At 53.0% G+C, this 17,067-nt stretch overlaps 1 protein-coding gene across 3 annotated transcripts in view; it reads right to left on the bottom strand.

Annotated features, from left to right (window-relative positions):
- Positions 1 to 17,067, bottom strand: part of PPIL2 (peptidylprolyl isomerase like 2) — a 31,182-nt gene that overhangs the window by 1,508 nt on the left and 12,607 nt on the right. For 2 of the 3 annotated variants that reach the window (XM_019437397.2, XM_053902330.1), the window contains exons 7-20: positions 13,565 to 13,656; positions 12,613 to 12,702; positions 11,680 to 11,755; positions 10,775 to 10,935; positions 9,869 to 9,944; positions 9,192 to 9,298; positions 8,651 to 8,740; positions 8,268 to 8,301; positions 7,600 to 7,717; positions 2,501 to 2,557; positions 1,835 to 1,907; positions 1,658 to 1,720; positions 1,424 to 1,563; positions 1,070 to 1,172 (exon numbers count right to left, since the gene is read on the bottom strand). In XM_019437397.2, coding sequence (XP_019292942.1) covers positions 1,076 to 1,172; positions 1,424 to 1,563; positions 1,658 to 1,720; positions 1,835 to 1,907; positions 2,501 to 2,557; positions 7,600 to 7,717; positions 8,268 to 8,301; positions 8,651 to 8,740; positions 9,192 to 9,298; positions 9,869 to 9,944; positions 10,775 to 10,935; positions 11,680 to 11,755; positions 12,613 to 12,702; positions 13,565 to 13,656 — 1,274 coding nt within the window. In that variant the 3' untranslated portion in view covers positions 1,070 to 1,075. Of the gene's footprint in view, positions 1 to 5; positions 264 to 1,069; positions 1,173 to 1,423; positions 1,564 to 1,657; positions 1,721 to 1,834; positions 1,908 to 2,500; positions 2,558 to 7,599; positions 7,718 to 8,267; positions 8,302 to 8,650; positions 8,741 to 9,191; positions 9,299 to 9,868; positions 9,945 to 10,774; positions 10,936 to 11,679; positions 11,756 to 12,612; positions 12,703 to 13,564; positions 13,657 to 17,067 lie in introns of those variants that run through there. The other variant, XM_053902329.1, reaches the window with a different exon arrangement.

Genomic DNA, 17,067 nt, shown 5'->3' with positions numbered 1-17,067 from the left:
AAGTATGTTTTTTAAAAGACATTTATAGAAAAATAGAGTTAAGGGATTTTTAAGTCTGGAAACGCTGGTGAGGCTGGCCTAGAAGCTCTGGTGCTAGGGCTGGGGGTCAAGTGAGCATGTGGGGAGGCAGGGGGCCAGGGGGCACACCAGCTCTCTGAGGCCTTTGGCACATCCATTGGTAACAGCAGGAGCTGGCTGGCTTCTCCCATGTGTGGTCCTGGTCCTGTCCTGAGCTGGAGAGGTGGGCAGTCCTGGGTGTGGCCCTCGGGGGAACATAGCTGTAACCACCCATGGTCCTTGTTGGGTGGGCCTCAGTAAGCCCAGGTATAAGGCAGCAGAAGAGGTTTTAGAAACTGATGTCAACAGGGCACCTGGGTGGCTCAGTCGGTTAAGCGCCCGACTTCGGCTCAGGTCATGATCTCACGGTCTGCGAGTTCGAGCCCCGTGTCGGGCTCTGTGCCTACAGCTCAGAGCCTGGTGCCCATTTCAGATTCTGTGTCTCCCTCTCTCTCTGCCCCTCCCCTGTTCATGCTCTGTCTCTGTCTCAAAAATAAATAAACGTTAAAAAAAAAAAAGAAAAAGAAACTGATGTCAAGGCTCTGTCTAGCATCATCAAGCCACCGGCAGCAGGAGCCCCCCCAAGGTTTGGATCTGAACCCTGCCCCCAGAGTCTCCCGGTCAGAAGATCCGAAGTCTGAGACTCTGTTTCTAACCAGGTCCCAGGTGATAACACTGAGTAAACAGTCTCAGACAAAATGACTGAAGTGGGGTGGGGAAGGGAGGAAGGCCAGAGTCAGGACACAGCGTTCCTCCCTGTCCCAGACCCGTGCTGCAGGCTGGTCTAAGGGCCACAGCCCACGCCTGGTGGTCCAGGTCGAGGGTTCTAGGTAGGCTCAGGCCTGGAAACAGGGCCAGGCCACTGTACCAAGTGAAGGTTGGGAAGGCCCAGGGGCCAGGAAAGGGGAACAAGCAAGAGCTCTAGTGAGCTGTAGTCAGGAGGACAGAAAACTCTGTGGTGTGGATACAGGTCCCCAGCCCTGAGTCCCTAAGGGGATCCAGAGTGACAGACCTGCTGCTACCATGAGCTGAAGTCCCCAAAACCTCGGCTGGGTTTTTTCTTGGCTACAGGGACAGCTGCACTGGTTGACGGCTCTTCCTCTGATACACGTTTCCTAGAAAGAGAAGAACCACTCTAGCTGCTGTGTACCAATTCCTGGAGCTGGGGGCCCACACCCTCCCACAGCTCCCCTCAGCGTGATGTCACACAGCCATGTACCCCCAGCCCCAAGTCCTCAATCCCCAGCCTGCGCAGTGGCCCCCATGGCCCCTGCTCGTCCTCACCACTGGTGGGTTCTGACCCATGGGCACTGGTAAGCTTGGAGAGCACCATGCAAAACAGGACAACAGCCCTCGCTCCACTCACGTGGCTGCTGGATTGATGTACTTGCCCACCCCCTGGCGGTACGTCTGGGGGCCCTGGCTCCCCGGCTTGGGCTGGCTTGTTTTCACTGTGCTTTCTGGGGCCACCTCCTCGAGCTGCGTCTTCTTCCGCTCCTCAGCAATCTGTGAGGGAACAGGACAACAGCTGGCCCGGAGCTCCTCAGGCTGGGCAAGTTCCCCAGAAGCCCTGCCCACCTGGTGGCTGAGGCCCCCTCACCTGAGCGTCGGCCTCCTCGTAGGGGTCCACAAACACCGTGGTGGAGTCAACGCGGATCTCTTCCTAGCAGCAGAGGGAGGCAAATGAGGGGCCGGCAGAAGGCAGCAGGCCCCTCCTAAGCCACCTGCCTGATGCCAGGCCTGAGCAGCGGTCCCTCTACTCTCCCTGAGTACATACCTTAGGGCGGTCAGTTTTGGGGTCACTCTCCACATTCTCCATGGCTGTCAGTGTGTCAAAGCCCCCAACAACCCTGCGGCAGGGGGACAGGGGTACCTCTGTGCTGCAGGCAGTGAACCCCCAAAAGCCAAGTCCCTGTGGCATGCCAGGAAGAAGGGCAGAGGATGGGCCTGAGAAGGTCCCATAGGGGTGAGGGCCATGGCCCGGGGAGGAGGGGCCGAGGGGAGAGGTAAGAGCAGGGCCAGTGGGCCACCTGGCTTGTTCAAAGTTTTATTGGGACGTAGCCACACCCATTGCTTTTATGCTAGTGCCTTTGGCGCTACAGACAGCTGAGCTGAGGATTGTGACAGACCATGAAGCCAGGAAACTGGAAATACCATCTGGGCCTTCACAAGACAAGAGGACAGAGAACAAACATGGACCAGACTTGAGACCTGGAACCATCCAGAGGAGAGCCTGAGGGGGGTGAGTTCAGGGAGGGCAGCCGGCCAAAGGGGGCAAGAGCTCCTCTCCTCTCAGCCAGCAGGTCTGCATGGCCATGACTGTGGCAGTGATGGTGATGAGGGCAAATGAGCATGGAGCCAGGCGAGGGGGAAAGGCAGTGAGAGGGTCCCACTGGGGAAGAAGCCCACCCGCACCCCAGACCTCAGCAGCAGCTTCTCTTACCGCCCGAAGATAGTGTGCTTCTTGTCAAGGTATGCGCAGGAGCGGAAGGTGATAAAGCTGGGCAAGGAAGAGAGGGCATCAGGACGAGCGTGCACGCTCCCCCACCCAGCCTGACTTGGGTCATGGCTTCTGGGCACAAACCAGGCGTCCTTGTCCCTCAAGAGCTATTCTGGGAAGCTGGAGCTCACTCACGTGTGTGGCCTTCATGCCCTGCCCGTCCAGGGGACCAGGACCCCTGGCTCCCCAGGAAGAGGCCCAGGGCACAGCTGCCTGGGAAAGAGCAGGAGGGCTGTGCCTCCAGACCCAGCTACTGCCACCTCCTGTCGGGCAGACACCCAAAGCCTGCAGGGAGAGGCTGCTGGGGGAGTGAGTGGCTGGGGAAACTGGACACCAGAGCCCACACCAGTGTGACAGCAGCTCAAGGAGCAGGGACTCTGAACTGGAAGAAAGGACATGAGCAGGAAAGGGAGCAAAGACACTGAGGAACATGGGTAAATACCCATAAACACTGACCAAGTAAATTTTTACATCTAGTTTGGTATAAAAATGAGTGAAATTTAAATGCCTAAATATACTAATGTGAGATGGTAGAGCTGGGGGGCCAGGACTGGAAGGATCTGTCTGGGAGGGAGACAGAGATAACTAACTAGTAACTACAGACTTTAAATAAATCTACTTAAGTGACACATCTAACTTCCAAATCAGGAGAAAGAGAAAAGAAATGAAAAATATTTTTTATTTATTTTTTTTAACATTTATTTTTGAGACAGAGAGAGAGCATGAACGGGCGAGGGTCAGAGAGAGGGAGACACAGAATCTGAAACAGGTTCCAGGCTCTGAGCTGTCAGCACAGAGCCCGACGCGGGGCTCGAACTCACGGACCACGAAATCATGACCTGAGCTAAAGTCGGCCGTTTAACCGACTAGCCGCCACCCAGGTGCTCCGAAAAATATTTTTTAAAAGGGTGACTAGAAAGCACAAATGAAGGTAACAGAAAGCAATCCAGACACCGTCTGGAAAGTTAGGTATGCACTTATGACTGTCAGGCTGAGGTAAAATAGTCCCCACTCTAGCATGTGCTGTTAGAAAGACAGCCCCAAGACTTCAAGGATCTGGAAAGCTCCAAGTTAAAGGATGGAAGGAGATGTTTAACAAGAGATGGAGGCAAAAGCATTCTGGGGCGGATCCTGGTGCACAAGGGCATGAGGCCACACCCCTCGAAGCGGTGCAGGCCGGGTAGCCTGCTGGGACACGGTGCGATGCCACCCACATCCCCGACAACCCACAGGATGCACACACGCACACACGCACACACAGCTGGCAGGGACGGAAGGCTGAAGCACATTCCTCCAGGGACAGCACTCCCTCGGGGCCCACCCCGAGGGCCCCTTGTCTGACCCGATGACAAGGCCAGCGGGCAGGTGTCCACAGACGTCAAAACCCACAACTGTGCAGACCTTAACTCTGGCCACCAAGTGGGTCACTCGCTACCACTCATTTCTAACACACATGGGGAACCTTAAAAGGGAATGAAATAGTCCCAAAGAAAAAAAAGGAAACAGAAAAACAATGAAAAGGCAAAGATATAATAGAAAGGAAGTAAAGTCTCAAATTAGTTCTTTGACCTAAGAAGAAAGTGCCGTCAACATATACAGACTCAAATGTCTTCAGGATGGAGAGTAAGACGCGAGACTAAGAAAGGAGAGAAAGAGAAGAGAAACAGGAAGAAGCCATTAAAGATGGAAACTGAGGGAACTTACATGAAGTAAAAACAGAGAAGCCTTTCGTGAGCCATTAAGGAGAGTGGGAAAGGAGATACGGTGAGCAACAGGAAAAGAGATGCCATGGAAGCAAGTTTGGAAATCTAGACATGGACCAGTTACATTCTGGCAAAACAGAAACGTGGGTCAGTTGGCCCACGGAGTGGAATCTAAGGAATTAGAGTGAATGATCTGCAAAAGCTGTCCTTGACAAGCTAACTGAACAAGCAGCTGACTCCAATCTAAGTTTAACCACCCCAGGCTATAAAGTGAGGGCAGGCTCACTGTGCAGGCTGCACCCTCTCAGACTCTGGTCCCACCAAACCAGTTCTGACAAGCCACACCTGGCTCCAGAAGATAGTGGCACATGGTCTAAAACAGTGGTCGTCGGACCATCATTGCACAGCAAGGACCAGACCGAGTTTACTCCAGAACAAAGGATTGACAGACAGCAAGGCTGGTCAGCCCAGAGGCTACATCCACAAATTCCAGGAGGAAAGGAAAACCATAGGACCATAGTAACAGATGCTAAGAGAAAAACATCTGGAAATGCCACAGTCTCTCCAAAAAAGTAGGCCCCAAAACAAATTTGATCAGATGGCAAAACAGCATGTTACGCCCACTCCTCTCCTTACAGGCCTATGAAGTGACTGGTGTTCACACTAGAAGAGAAGACAGAACACCACCTTGTGCTGATAAACGTGAGTATCTAGAAAACCCAAGACACTCTTAACAAAAACTATCTGAGTTATAAGAGAATTTGATAAAGTAGCTAGATATAAAATAGACTTTCTCGGGGCGCCTGGGTGGCTCAGTCAGTTGAGCATCCGACTTCAGCTCAGGTCATGATCTCATGGTTTGTGAGTTCGAGCCCCGTGTCGGGCTCTATGCTGACAGCTCGGAGCCTGGAGCCTGCTTCGGATTCTGTGTCTCCTTCTCTCTCTGCCCATCCCCTGCTTGTGCTCTGTCTCTCTCTCTCAAAAATAAATAAATAAATGTAAATAAATAAATAAATAAATAAAATAGGCTTTCTCCACATGCGCAACAGAATTGGAAAAGAATTCTCATTACAAAAATATCACAAGTCATAAAATCCTTAATGAACAGGCTTATCCAGGAAGGCAGGGAGCCCAGGTGAAGAAAACTATAAAGCCACATTAAAAGATATAAAATACAGCCTCACGGAATGTCAAGACACATTCATAAATGGAAGAGGTCATACATCTATCCTTCCAAACTATCAACATCACATCACTCCAATTAGAACCCCCATAGTCTGCTGTAGATAAAATGATCTTAAAATCTGGGGTGTGTGGCAGGCTCAATCGGTGAAGCATGCACTCTTGATTTTGGGGTTTTAAGTTCAAGCCCCACACTGGGTGTACAGCTTGAGAAAAAAATAAAATCAGGGCACCTGGGTGGCTCCATTGGTTAAGCGTCCAACTTTGGCTCCGGTCATGATCTCGTGGTTTGTGAGTTCGAGCCCCACATTGGGCTGTCTGCTGTCAGCACAGAGCCCACTTTGGATACTCTGTCTCTCTCCCTCTCTGCCCCTCCCCTGCTTATGCATGCTCTCTCTCAAAAAGTCTTTTTTTTTTAATGATTATTTTTGCGAAAAAGATCACGCGCATGCACACGCACACAAGTCGGGGAGAGGCAGAGAGAGGGAGACAGAATCCCAAGCAGGGTCCACACTGTCAGTACAGAGCCCAACTCGGGGCTCTTGGTCCCATGACCCTGAGGATCAAGACCTGAACAGAAATCAAGAGTCAGATGCTCGACTGACTGAGCCACCCACGTGCCCCTGTATTTTTAAGAGCTTTTTAGTCATTGATATTCCAGATGTTTTTCCCAGGTATTTTCCATTTGACAAGATCCCAGATAATATTTTGTTTTAATGTTACTTTTTGAGAGAGAGAACAGGGGAGGGGCAGAGAGAAAGCGGGGCAGAGAGAAAGTGGGGCAGAGGATCTGAAGCAGGCTCTGTTCTGAGAGCAGAGAACCTGAGGCCGGGCTCGAACTGTAAGTTCGAGATCATGACCTGAGCCGAAGTTGGGACACTCAATGGACTGAGCCACCCAGTTGACTGCCATTGACTCACCTCTAATATGAGGGTGCCCATCAGAGCCCCTGTCAAGTGTGCCTGGTTGGCCCCAGACACCATGGGCACAGTGGAGAAGGGGGGTGCTGGGACTGCCTGGGCCCCAGGGTGTCCTCTCTCAAGGGAGGCCCCTTTTGTATCCTGATGGTCCCCTAGCTTAGGTGACTCGTTCCAGGTGATTTTCCATAAATCCTTTACATCCTAAGCCAGGGCCCTCCTGCTGAGTGCTTCCTACAGAGAAGGCGCTCCTCCAGCAGGGGTTCTGGGAGAGGCCCGGCTCCTTTCCCCACCCCCTCCCAGGCATGTGTTACATCCTTGTGAAAATCAGGGCCTAATTCCAGATTATATATACATATGCACACACAAACTTCCTCATAAAAAGTGAGCAAAGAGGAAAGAGTTGACAAAGAACAAGCAGAGACTAAAGACTTTTAAAAATCAGAAATAATGAAACTCAGTGAACTCCTCCAGCTCCCAAGAGAGGGAATGATTGAGGCCAAGCGAAACCCTGCCTGGCTGGGCACCCCCATTCTACCCAGCTGCACGGCTCTGCGGGGGAATCCCATCAAACGTCCAGGAAAGCCACCACTCCTGCCCCGCTCGATGCCACCATCATCAGCCCCCACATTACACAGACCGATCTCCCCTGCCCTGCCAGCCCCATTGTGCAAGGCTCCTCCGGAAAACTGTCTTGCCGCTGCCCCACAGACATCCCCCACCCCTGTCCCTCCCAGGTTGAGTCTAGCTGTTCCCCTTCCCACACTCACTTCCGGTGGGCCCTCACCCCTCGCCTTTTCATCTAGACCAGGGCGGCCAGGTCTTTACTTCCAGCTCATTCTCACCCCCTTGGCTGACCCACTAGGACCAGGCTGAGTGTCCCAAGCATCTCGCACCTCAATGCTGCAAGCAGAATTCTCACACCCTCACTGGGTCTCCCCATTTCTAGAAACGCATTACAAGTTCTAGCCGCCCCCGCCCCCCACCATGCCCTCTCCCCACAGCCCGGGCCAGCCACACCCACACCCGCATCTGCCTCCTACAGCCGCTCTGGGTCTCTGTGTAACCACCCATGTCTATTCTTTCATGGGCACATACAAAGCACACACACCTGGGGGGTGGGGGAGTGGTGAGTCTCCCCCTGGAGTGCTGCCCACTTTCTGGGTGGGATTCAGGTAGTGTATGCTCTCTAGGGCAAAGCTGAGAGGGAGGACCCACCCACAGCTGCCGGCTGACTCACAATTGAGACTTGTTGGTGTTGGGCCCCGAGTTGGCCATGCTGAGGATACCCCGGCCCGTGTGCGAGAGGTTGGGCCGGAATTCATCTTTGAAGGGCTTTCCCCAGTACGACTCCCCACCTGGAAGAGAAAGCAGCATGACTGGCAGTAAGAACGACTGGGTCCCAGGCCAAGTGCAGCCCAAAGGACGAAGCCCAGCTCTGGAAATGTGTGTTGAGTCCCAAGGGGCACTGCCAAGTACCTCAGAGGGCAGCCCTGGCCCCGAGGGACCCTCATCACTATCTCCCCATGGAGTCCTCCCAGCCCCCAGGTCCTTCAGAGCCCCTACATGGGGCCAGGCCCCTGGTACAAGGAGTAGAAGGTGAAAACCACAGGTTATTACTGCTCACACCACGTGGGGTGAGGGAGTGGCCTGGGCCCAAGGAGCCAACAGGCTGAAGGGTTCAAGAGGCAGCAAGAAGGCAACATGTTGCTTTTCATCCTCTAACCAGGCCTTACAACCATCTCAAAATGAGAAAACTGAGGGATGTGCCTGAGGTCACACAGCAGGTTGGTGGCTGGTCTGTCAGATTCCACATCTGGAGCTCTCAGCACAGCCTGCACCCACCTACCCCCTCGCGGCCTATGAAGCAGCCAAAGCTGCCAGGGTAGCCCCCATACTAGTACCTACCTGTGCCTGTGCCAGTGGGGTCTCCCCCCTGGATCTGTGAGAAGACAAGAAGCCAGTCAGCAAGCTGTACTCCTTGAGCCCGAGGCCCTGCCTGGCCCTCCTGCCACCGCCCACCACCACTGGCTGAATGAACTCCCCACCTGCCAGGGGGGCTCAAGGGAGTTCTGGGTGAGGACAAGTCCCTCCCAGGCCACTTCTCTGCACAAGCCTAGTGTGGCCAGGCTGGGGACTCTTAGGGGTCAGCCTGCAGGCTCCCTGCCCTGAAAAAAAGGGGCTCATAGGAATGACTCCCAGGAGTCACCTGCAGGACTCACGCTGGCCAGGAGTCACAGGGCCCCTACAGTGGAGCAAGTCTTTGGCCAGTGCTGACTCTTGTCACTCACCACAAAGTTCCTGATGGATCTGTGGAAGATGGTGCCGTTGTAATACTGCTTCTTGCAGAGTTTGATGAAGTTTTCACAGGTTTTTGGTGTCTACAAAATAGCCCAGATACTTCTGTGAGGCAAGGAGCAACTGATGCAAAGATCACAACTGCCACCCAGGGCCCTTACCGTGCAGGGGCAATGGTCTGCTGCCCAGCCCAGACATGGTAAAGAAGGACCCGTGAAGCTAAATGACAAGACACTTGTATCTGCTGTGACCCTAAGCCAGGGCCGTGGAGAGACACTTGAACAAGTCGGGGGCAGGGGTGTGTGTGTGGAGCCTGACCCCTTTCGTGTGAAGGTTGTGCACGCAACTGCTCAGAGCACGGACCAAGGAAATGCAGTGCACCGCTAACAGGGTCCCTAACAGAAAGGGAGGTGGGGGCCATACTTTCTGGAGACCAAGTGGAATTTTGTACCACAAGCATGTGCCAAGTGCAGCTATGTATTTAAGACCCTGGCAAGGGCCTGGAGTTAGGTGGAGGGGATGGCGGCCACCTACCATGTCGCAGTGCAGCTCCAGATTGAGGTCGCCCTTGTTGGTGTGCAGCCGCACATAGCCCTTCTTCTTCACAAACTGGTAGCGCAGCACATCCTCATCGATGGCAGCTGCAAACCGAGGCCAGAGCTCTGTGCTGCCCTCCATCTCGGGCAAGCCCACCCCACACCAGACTCTAGGGCCGGGGACGCAGCCCCAGCTTTGGGGAGAGCCCAAGGGTCTTCCTGGGCTGAGCATAGGCTCACAGGGGCCACAGTGGCAGGACAGGGTGAGTATACAGGTAGAGGGATGAGGAAGGGCTCCAAGGTTAAGGAGGTACCTAGAAAAGCCTGGACACAGCAGGCTAGGAGGGGCAAAGGCGATGGTGGGGACTTGGCAGGCTGAGAACACAAGAGGAAGGGGCGTGGGGACAGTGCCAAGGTGGGACGTGGGCTGGAGCCCAAGGCAGGGCAGCCCCGGCAGGTGGAGGGAGGACCTTCTACTCCCGGCCTGGCCCCCCCTGCAGCCTCTGCCATCCCAGACAAACATACTTTCCAAAAGGGCCCATGGCTGCCTGACCATGCCTGAGTTGCCTAAGCACCCATGAAGGCCAGGCACGATAGAGTGATGCTCAAGGGGGCGCCCTGCCCTTGGACGCTGTTAAGCAGCACTGCTGGAGATGAAGGTGCAAAGGCAGCTACCTGCTTCATGCGTAGTCTCTGGAACCATGGCAGTGGAGGTGAAGGAGGCGCTGACCTTGCCGGTGGAATAGTGCGCCTGGAGAGGAAACCACATGGGTGCATTAGTGGTGCCCTGAGAGGCCGGGGCCCCACTGCTCAGGCCCTGCTTGGTGCCCTTCCTCCAAGAAACTGTCCACGGCCGCCACCCACAGAGCCCAGCAGGGACCTCCTGGGGGCCGGGCCCTCTAAGAGCTCACGGACTGAGGGGACCAAGCCAGTGTGCCCGCAACACAGGGCCCCGCCTGTGCAGGAGGCTGAGGCTGAGCTGGCCAAGGCTCTCGTGTAAACTGAAACCCTGGAAGTAAGTAGAAACTGGTCACCTCTGGTATTCACAGTACCAGGGACTCTAGTTCTTTTGCAAACGTTTCCACTTTTCACAGTAAACACACTGCCTTTTTAATCAGGAAAAAATAAACCCCAATAGGTTTTATTTTTATCTAAGACAGTGGGGAAAAAAAAGATTTCTCCCCATTAGAAGAAAATAAATCAAAATACTAAGTGCTGCTGTTTTAGAGGAATGGGATTATTAACCACAACCTTTCTTTTCTTACTTTTGCAAATTTTTCTGGATAATTCTTTAAGGATGTAGCCTCAGAGCCCCCTCTATCCTCCTCATCCCCCATAGCCCTGCCCGAACAGGCCATGTGTGGCCTCCAGCACCCCACCTGCTATCCCCAGCCTCCTGAGGCCCATTTTCAATGCAGCCCACCTATGGGCCTCCAAGGGGCACGTGGGCTCTGAGGGGTCCTGGCCACCCCCCTCCAAGTGTATCCCAGGGCCTCCATGAGTCCCTTCACCAAGACCTCTGAGGGGCTGAGCTGGGCAGGCTGGCTGAGCTGGCAGCTGTGTGGCCCTCTGCCTACTCACAGCATTCAGCTTGTCCACTTTCTTCTTCTCTGGGACTTTCATGGTGGCAGCCAGAACCTCGTCCCCTTTGAACTCTTTGTAGAGCTCCTGCAGCGTCTCTCGGGTCTCGGCGTTTGTATTTTTCAAATAATAAGATGGGTCCTGTTTGGCCTTTTCTTCATCTATAAAACAGCACAGTGGCCCTGATCAGCCAAGCCCCCAGCAATGTCCCCAGATGTGCACGACAGGGACAGGAGGCCAGAGCCCGCTGTAATAGTGGAAGCCCAGGCTAGGACTTAGGCTGGGTAACCTGAACCTCCATCACAGTGATGCTTTCCTGGTAGCTATGATGAAGAAAAGGGTGTGCAGAGGGAGAGAGAGCGAGGAAACGGCTCACAAGGGTACAAGTCAACCCGCCCACAGTGTTCTCCACAGTCGGCTCTGGTCTGTCCCCAGCCGTGACCTGGCCCCAGTGGCTCATACACAGCCCTGCACCAAATGACACTGGGGGCAGCAACCAACTAGCTGAACAGAGGCCACAGTCACCACCCCTCACTGACTACCTATTCCCACAATGAGAACAGAGCCAGTTTCTAAGAAGCGAGTGGAGGACCTGGGAGAGGAAGCGGCCTAGAAGGGCCTTGGAGCTGGGTATTGAGTGGGGAAGAGGCGGCAGCCAGGCCTCCATGGCATGAGGCGGTGGGCACCAAGGATACTGGCCCCAGCTGGGACGCCCACAACAGGCCCCCTGTGGGCAGGCATGGGCCAACAAGGTCCTGCCAACTTCAGCACAGAAGCTAAGAGTAGCCAGTCTAGGCTTGAGCAAGACTCCTGGATGCTCCAGCCCTCAGGAAGGCGAGGTAAATTACCCAGAAAGCACTGGCACCCAAACCCCTGGCACGCAGACCAGCTGCCATTGCACCTACCAGGATCTGTTATTTTTATGTTATTCTTCACATGAAAGAAGTTGGAGACATTGAATTTGTCCAAATTGGTGGGGTCCTGCAGCAAAAAGAACACACACAGCACAGTGAGCCAGGCAGCAAGGGATGGGCAGGTGGCCTGAGTGCTGGGGTTGGGAAGGAGAGGCCAGTGGCAGCACAGAGATCTGGGGTGTCGAGCAGGGAATGGAGGGTGGGCGTCAGGGGTCAGGGGAGGGCTCTGCCTGAGCACGGCCAGGAGCAGGGGTGGGGTGGGGATAGTGATACAAATGGCTAGCTGCTCTCCAAACTGTGTCCCCTTCTCCCTAGCACACGGAAGATGAGCATGTCTCACATCAGGCAGCCATGGGACGGATGGAGTTTCGTGGAGGGGATGCAGGCAGAATGGGGCACCCATCTTAGCCTCCCACATGCCACACCCCATGCTCCCTTCAGCCGGCTGCCACAGACCCCGTGGTGCCTCAGGTCCTGGTGACAGCAAGCCCACACTGTGGGAGGGAATGTGCACGGACCTCCGATGAGGACAGGATAAGCCCTGGACGGGAGGGGTCCACAAAGGCCACCCCTGGTTTCTAAGTCCAGGTCTTTCAGGAACCCACTCTCTGACACTCAGAGGCACGCCCTAGCCCTACGCTCACCACTGGGGTAGAGCACACGCCAGCCCATCCTCTCCCACTTGGATACGGAGATGGCTCTGGGGCAGAGAGGAGCGGCCTTGACGTAGCAAGGGCAGGCACTGGAAGAAGAGATGTGAAGCAGCCTCGTGAAGGCCCAGGCTGACAGAGAGCAGGGGCGCTGCCAGGAGCTGAGGGCAGCTGGGAAACAGCAGGCAGGTCACAGAGCCTGGGTGGAGAGGTGGAGTTGGCAGAGGAGTGCCACGGTCCCTCCTGGGAACAGCAGTGGGAAGGGGACACCCACCTGGAGGGTGATGATGTCCTGCCGAGAGAAGGGCTCATCTGTCAGCAGGTCTCGGAAGTTCTTGGCCTTGATATTTAGTTGCTCCACTGCCTACAGCCAAGAGAGAGCCCACTGTTACAGTGCTGGCCCCAATGCTGGCACCAGGAGTCTGGAGCCCACCCAGATGACAGCGCCATCTCAGAGGTGAGGAAAAAGACGGGACCCACCAAGGGCTCACAGCAGTGGCCCCACCACTGAGGGCGGAGCTTGATGAGCCTGAAAGATTCAAATTCAGCCATTTGAGCAAAGCTCACCAAAGGACACTCTCATGATACACATCTTATGTCAATAAGCAGGCTCAACAAGGCCAGCCATGCATCTCTATCAAAGCCCTTCCACCAAATCTGTGCACTCTTTGGGCAAAAGTGACCCCTGGAGCCCCTAGGGTGGCACTGGCCACCAGGACCCTGCCAACAGCTGGTGACAGGTCTGATAACATCTCAGGGAGGGTTTCCCTGCAACATGGGGCCCACACCCTGCTCTGTACCCTGTGCTGGCATACCCAGAGCAGGAGGACAGGTATGGAAATCAGGGCCTCCTCACCCTCACACTTGCCCACCAGCCTGCATCTGCTCCTCCTGGGGACTCCACCAGGACGCGGTGGAGGGGGGCTCCATGCTCCCCTCAGCCCCAGGCCTGCCCTCAAGAGCACAGGTTCCCTTCCAGGGCCCAGTCAGTGAAGATGAAGATGGTGGGAAGGACCCCTGGGGTACAAAAGAACTGGCCAGGTTTCAGGTCTGGAGGCTGCAGGAAGGGCACACCTCTTCCTGTCTGTGCTGACGGCTCTCAGAATGTAGGCTCCACGGGGACAGGCTGTGCCCACTGCACCCAGTGCAACCTTAACGCCAGCCCAGGGTTTCCCTGGAACATACACCCAAAGAGCCTGCATGGGATACAGTTCCCAAGAACCCACCTCATAGGTATAGACATTGCCTGTGGTCTTGACAGCTACGATGTGGGTATTGTTGGTGAACACGGTGAATAGCACTGGGCAGTGGTACTTTCCTAGAAAGAAGGCTCATCATCAGGGAAATACAAATCAAAACCACAATGAGATACACCTCACACCTGTCAGAATGGCTCACATTAACAACTCAGGCAACAACAGATATTGGCGAGGATGTGGAGAAAGAAGAACCCTTTTGAATTGCTGGTGAGAATGCAAACCGGTGCAGCCACTCTGGAAAACAGCGTGGAGGTTCCTCAAAAAATTAATAGAACTACCCTACGACCCAGCAATTGCACTACTAGGTATTTATCCAAGGGATACAGGTATGCTGTTTCGAGGGGACACATGCACCCCCATGTTTATATAGTGCTGCTGACAATGGCCAAAGTATGGAAAGAGCCCACATGTCCATCGATGGATGAATGGATAAAGAAAATGTGGTGTATACACACACACACACACACACACACACACACACACACACACACACACACAATGGAGTATTACTCGGCAATCAAAAAGAATGAAATCTTGCCATTTGCAACTACATGGGTGGAACTAGAGGGTATTATGCTAAATGAAATTAGAGAAAGACAAATATCATATGACTTCACTCATATGTGGAATTTAAGATACAAAACAGATGAACATAAGGGAAGCAAAAATAATATAAAAACAGGGAAAGGGAACAAAACATAAGAGACTCTTATTTTGTTTTTGTTTTTTAATGTTTACTTATTTTTGAGAGAGTGAAAAAGATAGAGCATGAGCAGGGGAGGGACAGAAAGAGAGGGAGACACAGAATCCAAAGCAGGCTCCAGGCTCTGAGCTGTCAGCACAGAGCCTGACGCGGGGCTCGAACTCACAAACCACGAGATTATGACCTGAGCTGAAGTCAGATGCTCAACCAACTGAGCCACCCAGGTGCCCCTAACATAAGATACTCTTAAATATAGAAAACAAACTGAGGGTTGCTGGAGGGCTTGTGGATGGAGGCATGTGCTAAATGGGCAAGGGGCATTAAGGAGAACACTTGTTGGGATGAGCACTGGTTGTTATATGTAGGGGATGAGTCACTGGACTCTACTCCCTGAAATCATTATTGCACTATATGCTAACTAACTTGGATGTAAATTATAAATACATAAATAAATAATAAATGAATGAATTAATAAACGGGGGAAAGAAAGAGGAAGGAAGGAAGGAAGGAAGGAAGGAAGGAAGGAAGGAAGGAAGGAAGGAAGGAAAGGGAAAGAAGGAGGAAGGGAGGGAGGAAGGACGGACGGATAGAAGGAAAGACAGGAAGGAGGGAGGGAGGACACGCAGAGACCAGAGAAAGGCCCAAGGTCAGAGAAAAGGAGGAGGCAGAACTCTGTGTCAGCATGCCCAGAGTGGAGACCCAGAGGGACAGATACTCAAGCCCCCTCCTCCCACTCCACTGGGAAACTCCTAGTCATTCTGCAAAACCCAACCCCTACTTGGCCTTCCTTGGAAGAGTCTGCTCCATCAGCCCCCAACCCACTGCTAACTATCACCACCCTGGCCCCATCCTCCATCTCAGACTTTGCCACATTCCGTCACCTATGTTACTGCAACAAACTCCCATTGCCCTCCCTGGCCCTGCCCTGCCAACTCGGCACCAGGCAGCCAGGAAGCCTGTTCAAGTAAGTCTCAACAAATAAACTGAGAAAAAAGGGCAGGAGAATATTTGCAGACTAAGAGACTTAGATATCAAAGACACGGATTTGTGTGGACTTAAAAAAAAAATCTTGATTTGAAAACTTAAAAAAAAAAAAAAAAAAAAGGAATGCATTCCAGAAATTTGACCACTGGCTGGATATTTGACAATACTAAGGAATTCCTGTTAATTTTTTAGGTGGGATGATGGTAGTATGACTAGTTTTGGAGTCCTTATCTTTTAGAGATACACATTAACGTACTTAAGCATGAAATGATACAGTACCTGATATTTGCTTCAAAATCACCTATGCACATGGCAGCACAGATAAAATCAGACAGCCCTGAGTGGATGGGACTGAAGCTGGGTGATGGATGTGGGGCAGGGGATCACCATACTAATTCTACTTTAATGTGTCTGAAATTTTCAATTAAAAACAAAGCAAAAAGGGCACTCAGTCATTTGAACATCCAACTCTTGATTTCAGCTTGGGTCATGATATCAGTTCATGGGTTTGAGCCCTGTGTCAGCGTGGAGCCCACTTGGGATTCTCTCTCAATTTCTCTCTGTCCTTCCCTCGCTCGCTCGCCCACACTCTGGTTCTCTCTCTCAAAATAAATAAACATAAAGAAAGAAAGCAAAGAAAGGTGCTTACTGGTCAAAACTGTTTAAAAAAACCAAACAGGTGAAAGGTCAAACTTGTCTTTTCCTCTCTGGCTGGTATCTGAGAGTCCTGTGGCTGCCTGGACCCTGCATGGCTGCCCGGCACTGTCCCCAACCCTGACCCCTCTGACCGAAGCCCCTGCTTCCACCCCTTGTACTATTCCAGCAATAATGGACTGCTCAGGGCCTTTGCACTGGCTGTGCCCCCTGCCTGGAATGCTTTCCCCCACATCTCCACAGGCCTCCTCTCTCATCAGATTCCCACTCAAATTCTATCAGTGTGTTTTCCTAGGAGTCTCTTCCCTCATCTTTAACTTTGGTTGGTGGTAGAAGCAGCATCTGACACACTAAGGTGATCTGTTTTCCAGTTTCCTCCCTTGCCATTCCAGAAGCTTTTATTCCAGAAGGGATGTAGCCTATTCTGCTTTCTGCATGTGGTAGGTGCTCAGTAAATATTTGCTGAATGAGAGACACACTGTGGGCCTCTCTGACTCCGCTGATCTCAGAGAGGAAGATCTACACCACTTGGCTACCGGTCCCTGACCTCCAGGGACTGTCCACAAAGCACTGTGCACACTCACTCATTTACAGCGAACTAGCACCTATTGTGAGCCGGGCTCTGGGGTGAGATAGGACTGCCCGGTCCCAGCTTCACGTGTTTCAGCATCTCCCCAAAATGTACGTTCCTGGTTAGCAGAGACAACCCCCACCATGGCATCTATATGGGCCAAGAGAACTGTGCCAGGCCCATAAAGAACCAAGAGCAAGGTTGGTGCCTGTGGGGGTCACCTCAACTCTGGTATCTGATGAATAAGAATGGTGGAGGGAGGGGCACCTGGGTGGATCAGTCGTTGAGTAACTTGGCTCAGGTCACGATCTCGCGGTTCATAAGTTCAAGCCCGGCATCGGGCTCACTGCTGTCAGCACAGAGCCTGCTTCAGATCCTCTGTCCCTCTCTTTCTGCCCTTCCTCCACTTGCACTTTCTCTCAAAAATAAACAAACATTAAAAAAAAAACAAAACAAAAAAAAAGAATGGCTGAGGGTGCAGAGAGATATAAAGCAGGAGGACCCCAGGGCTGGGGTGGGCTTTACAACCAGTGGTGAGGAGAAGCCCAGACTAAGAGC

The sequence above is a fragment of the Panthera pardus genome, unplaced genomic scaffold (assembly GCF_024362965.1).
Source record: "Panthera pardus isolate Hobbes unplaced genomic scaffold, ASM2436296v1 HiC_scaffold_15, whole genome shotgun sequence".
Classification (NCBI taxonomy): domain Eukaryota; kingdom Metazoa; phylum Chordata; class Mammalia; order Carnivora; family Felidae; genus Panthera; species Panthera pardus.
Note: the sequence above shows the minus strand (reverse complement) of the source record. Positions and strands in the feature narration are given on the sequence as shown.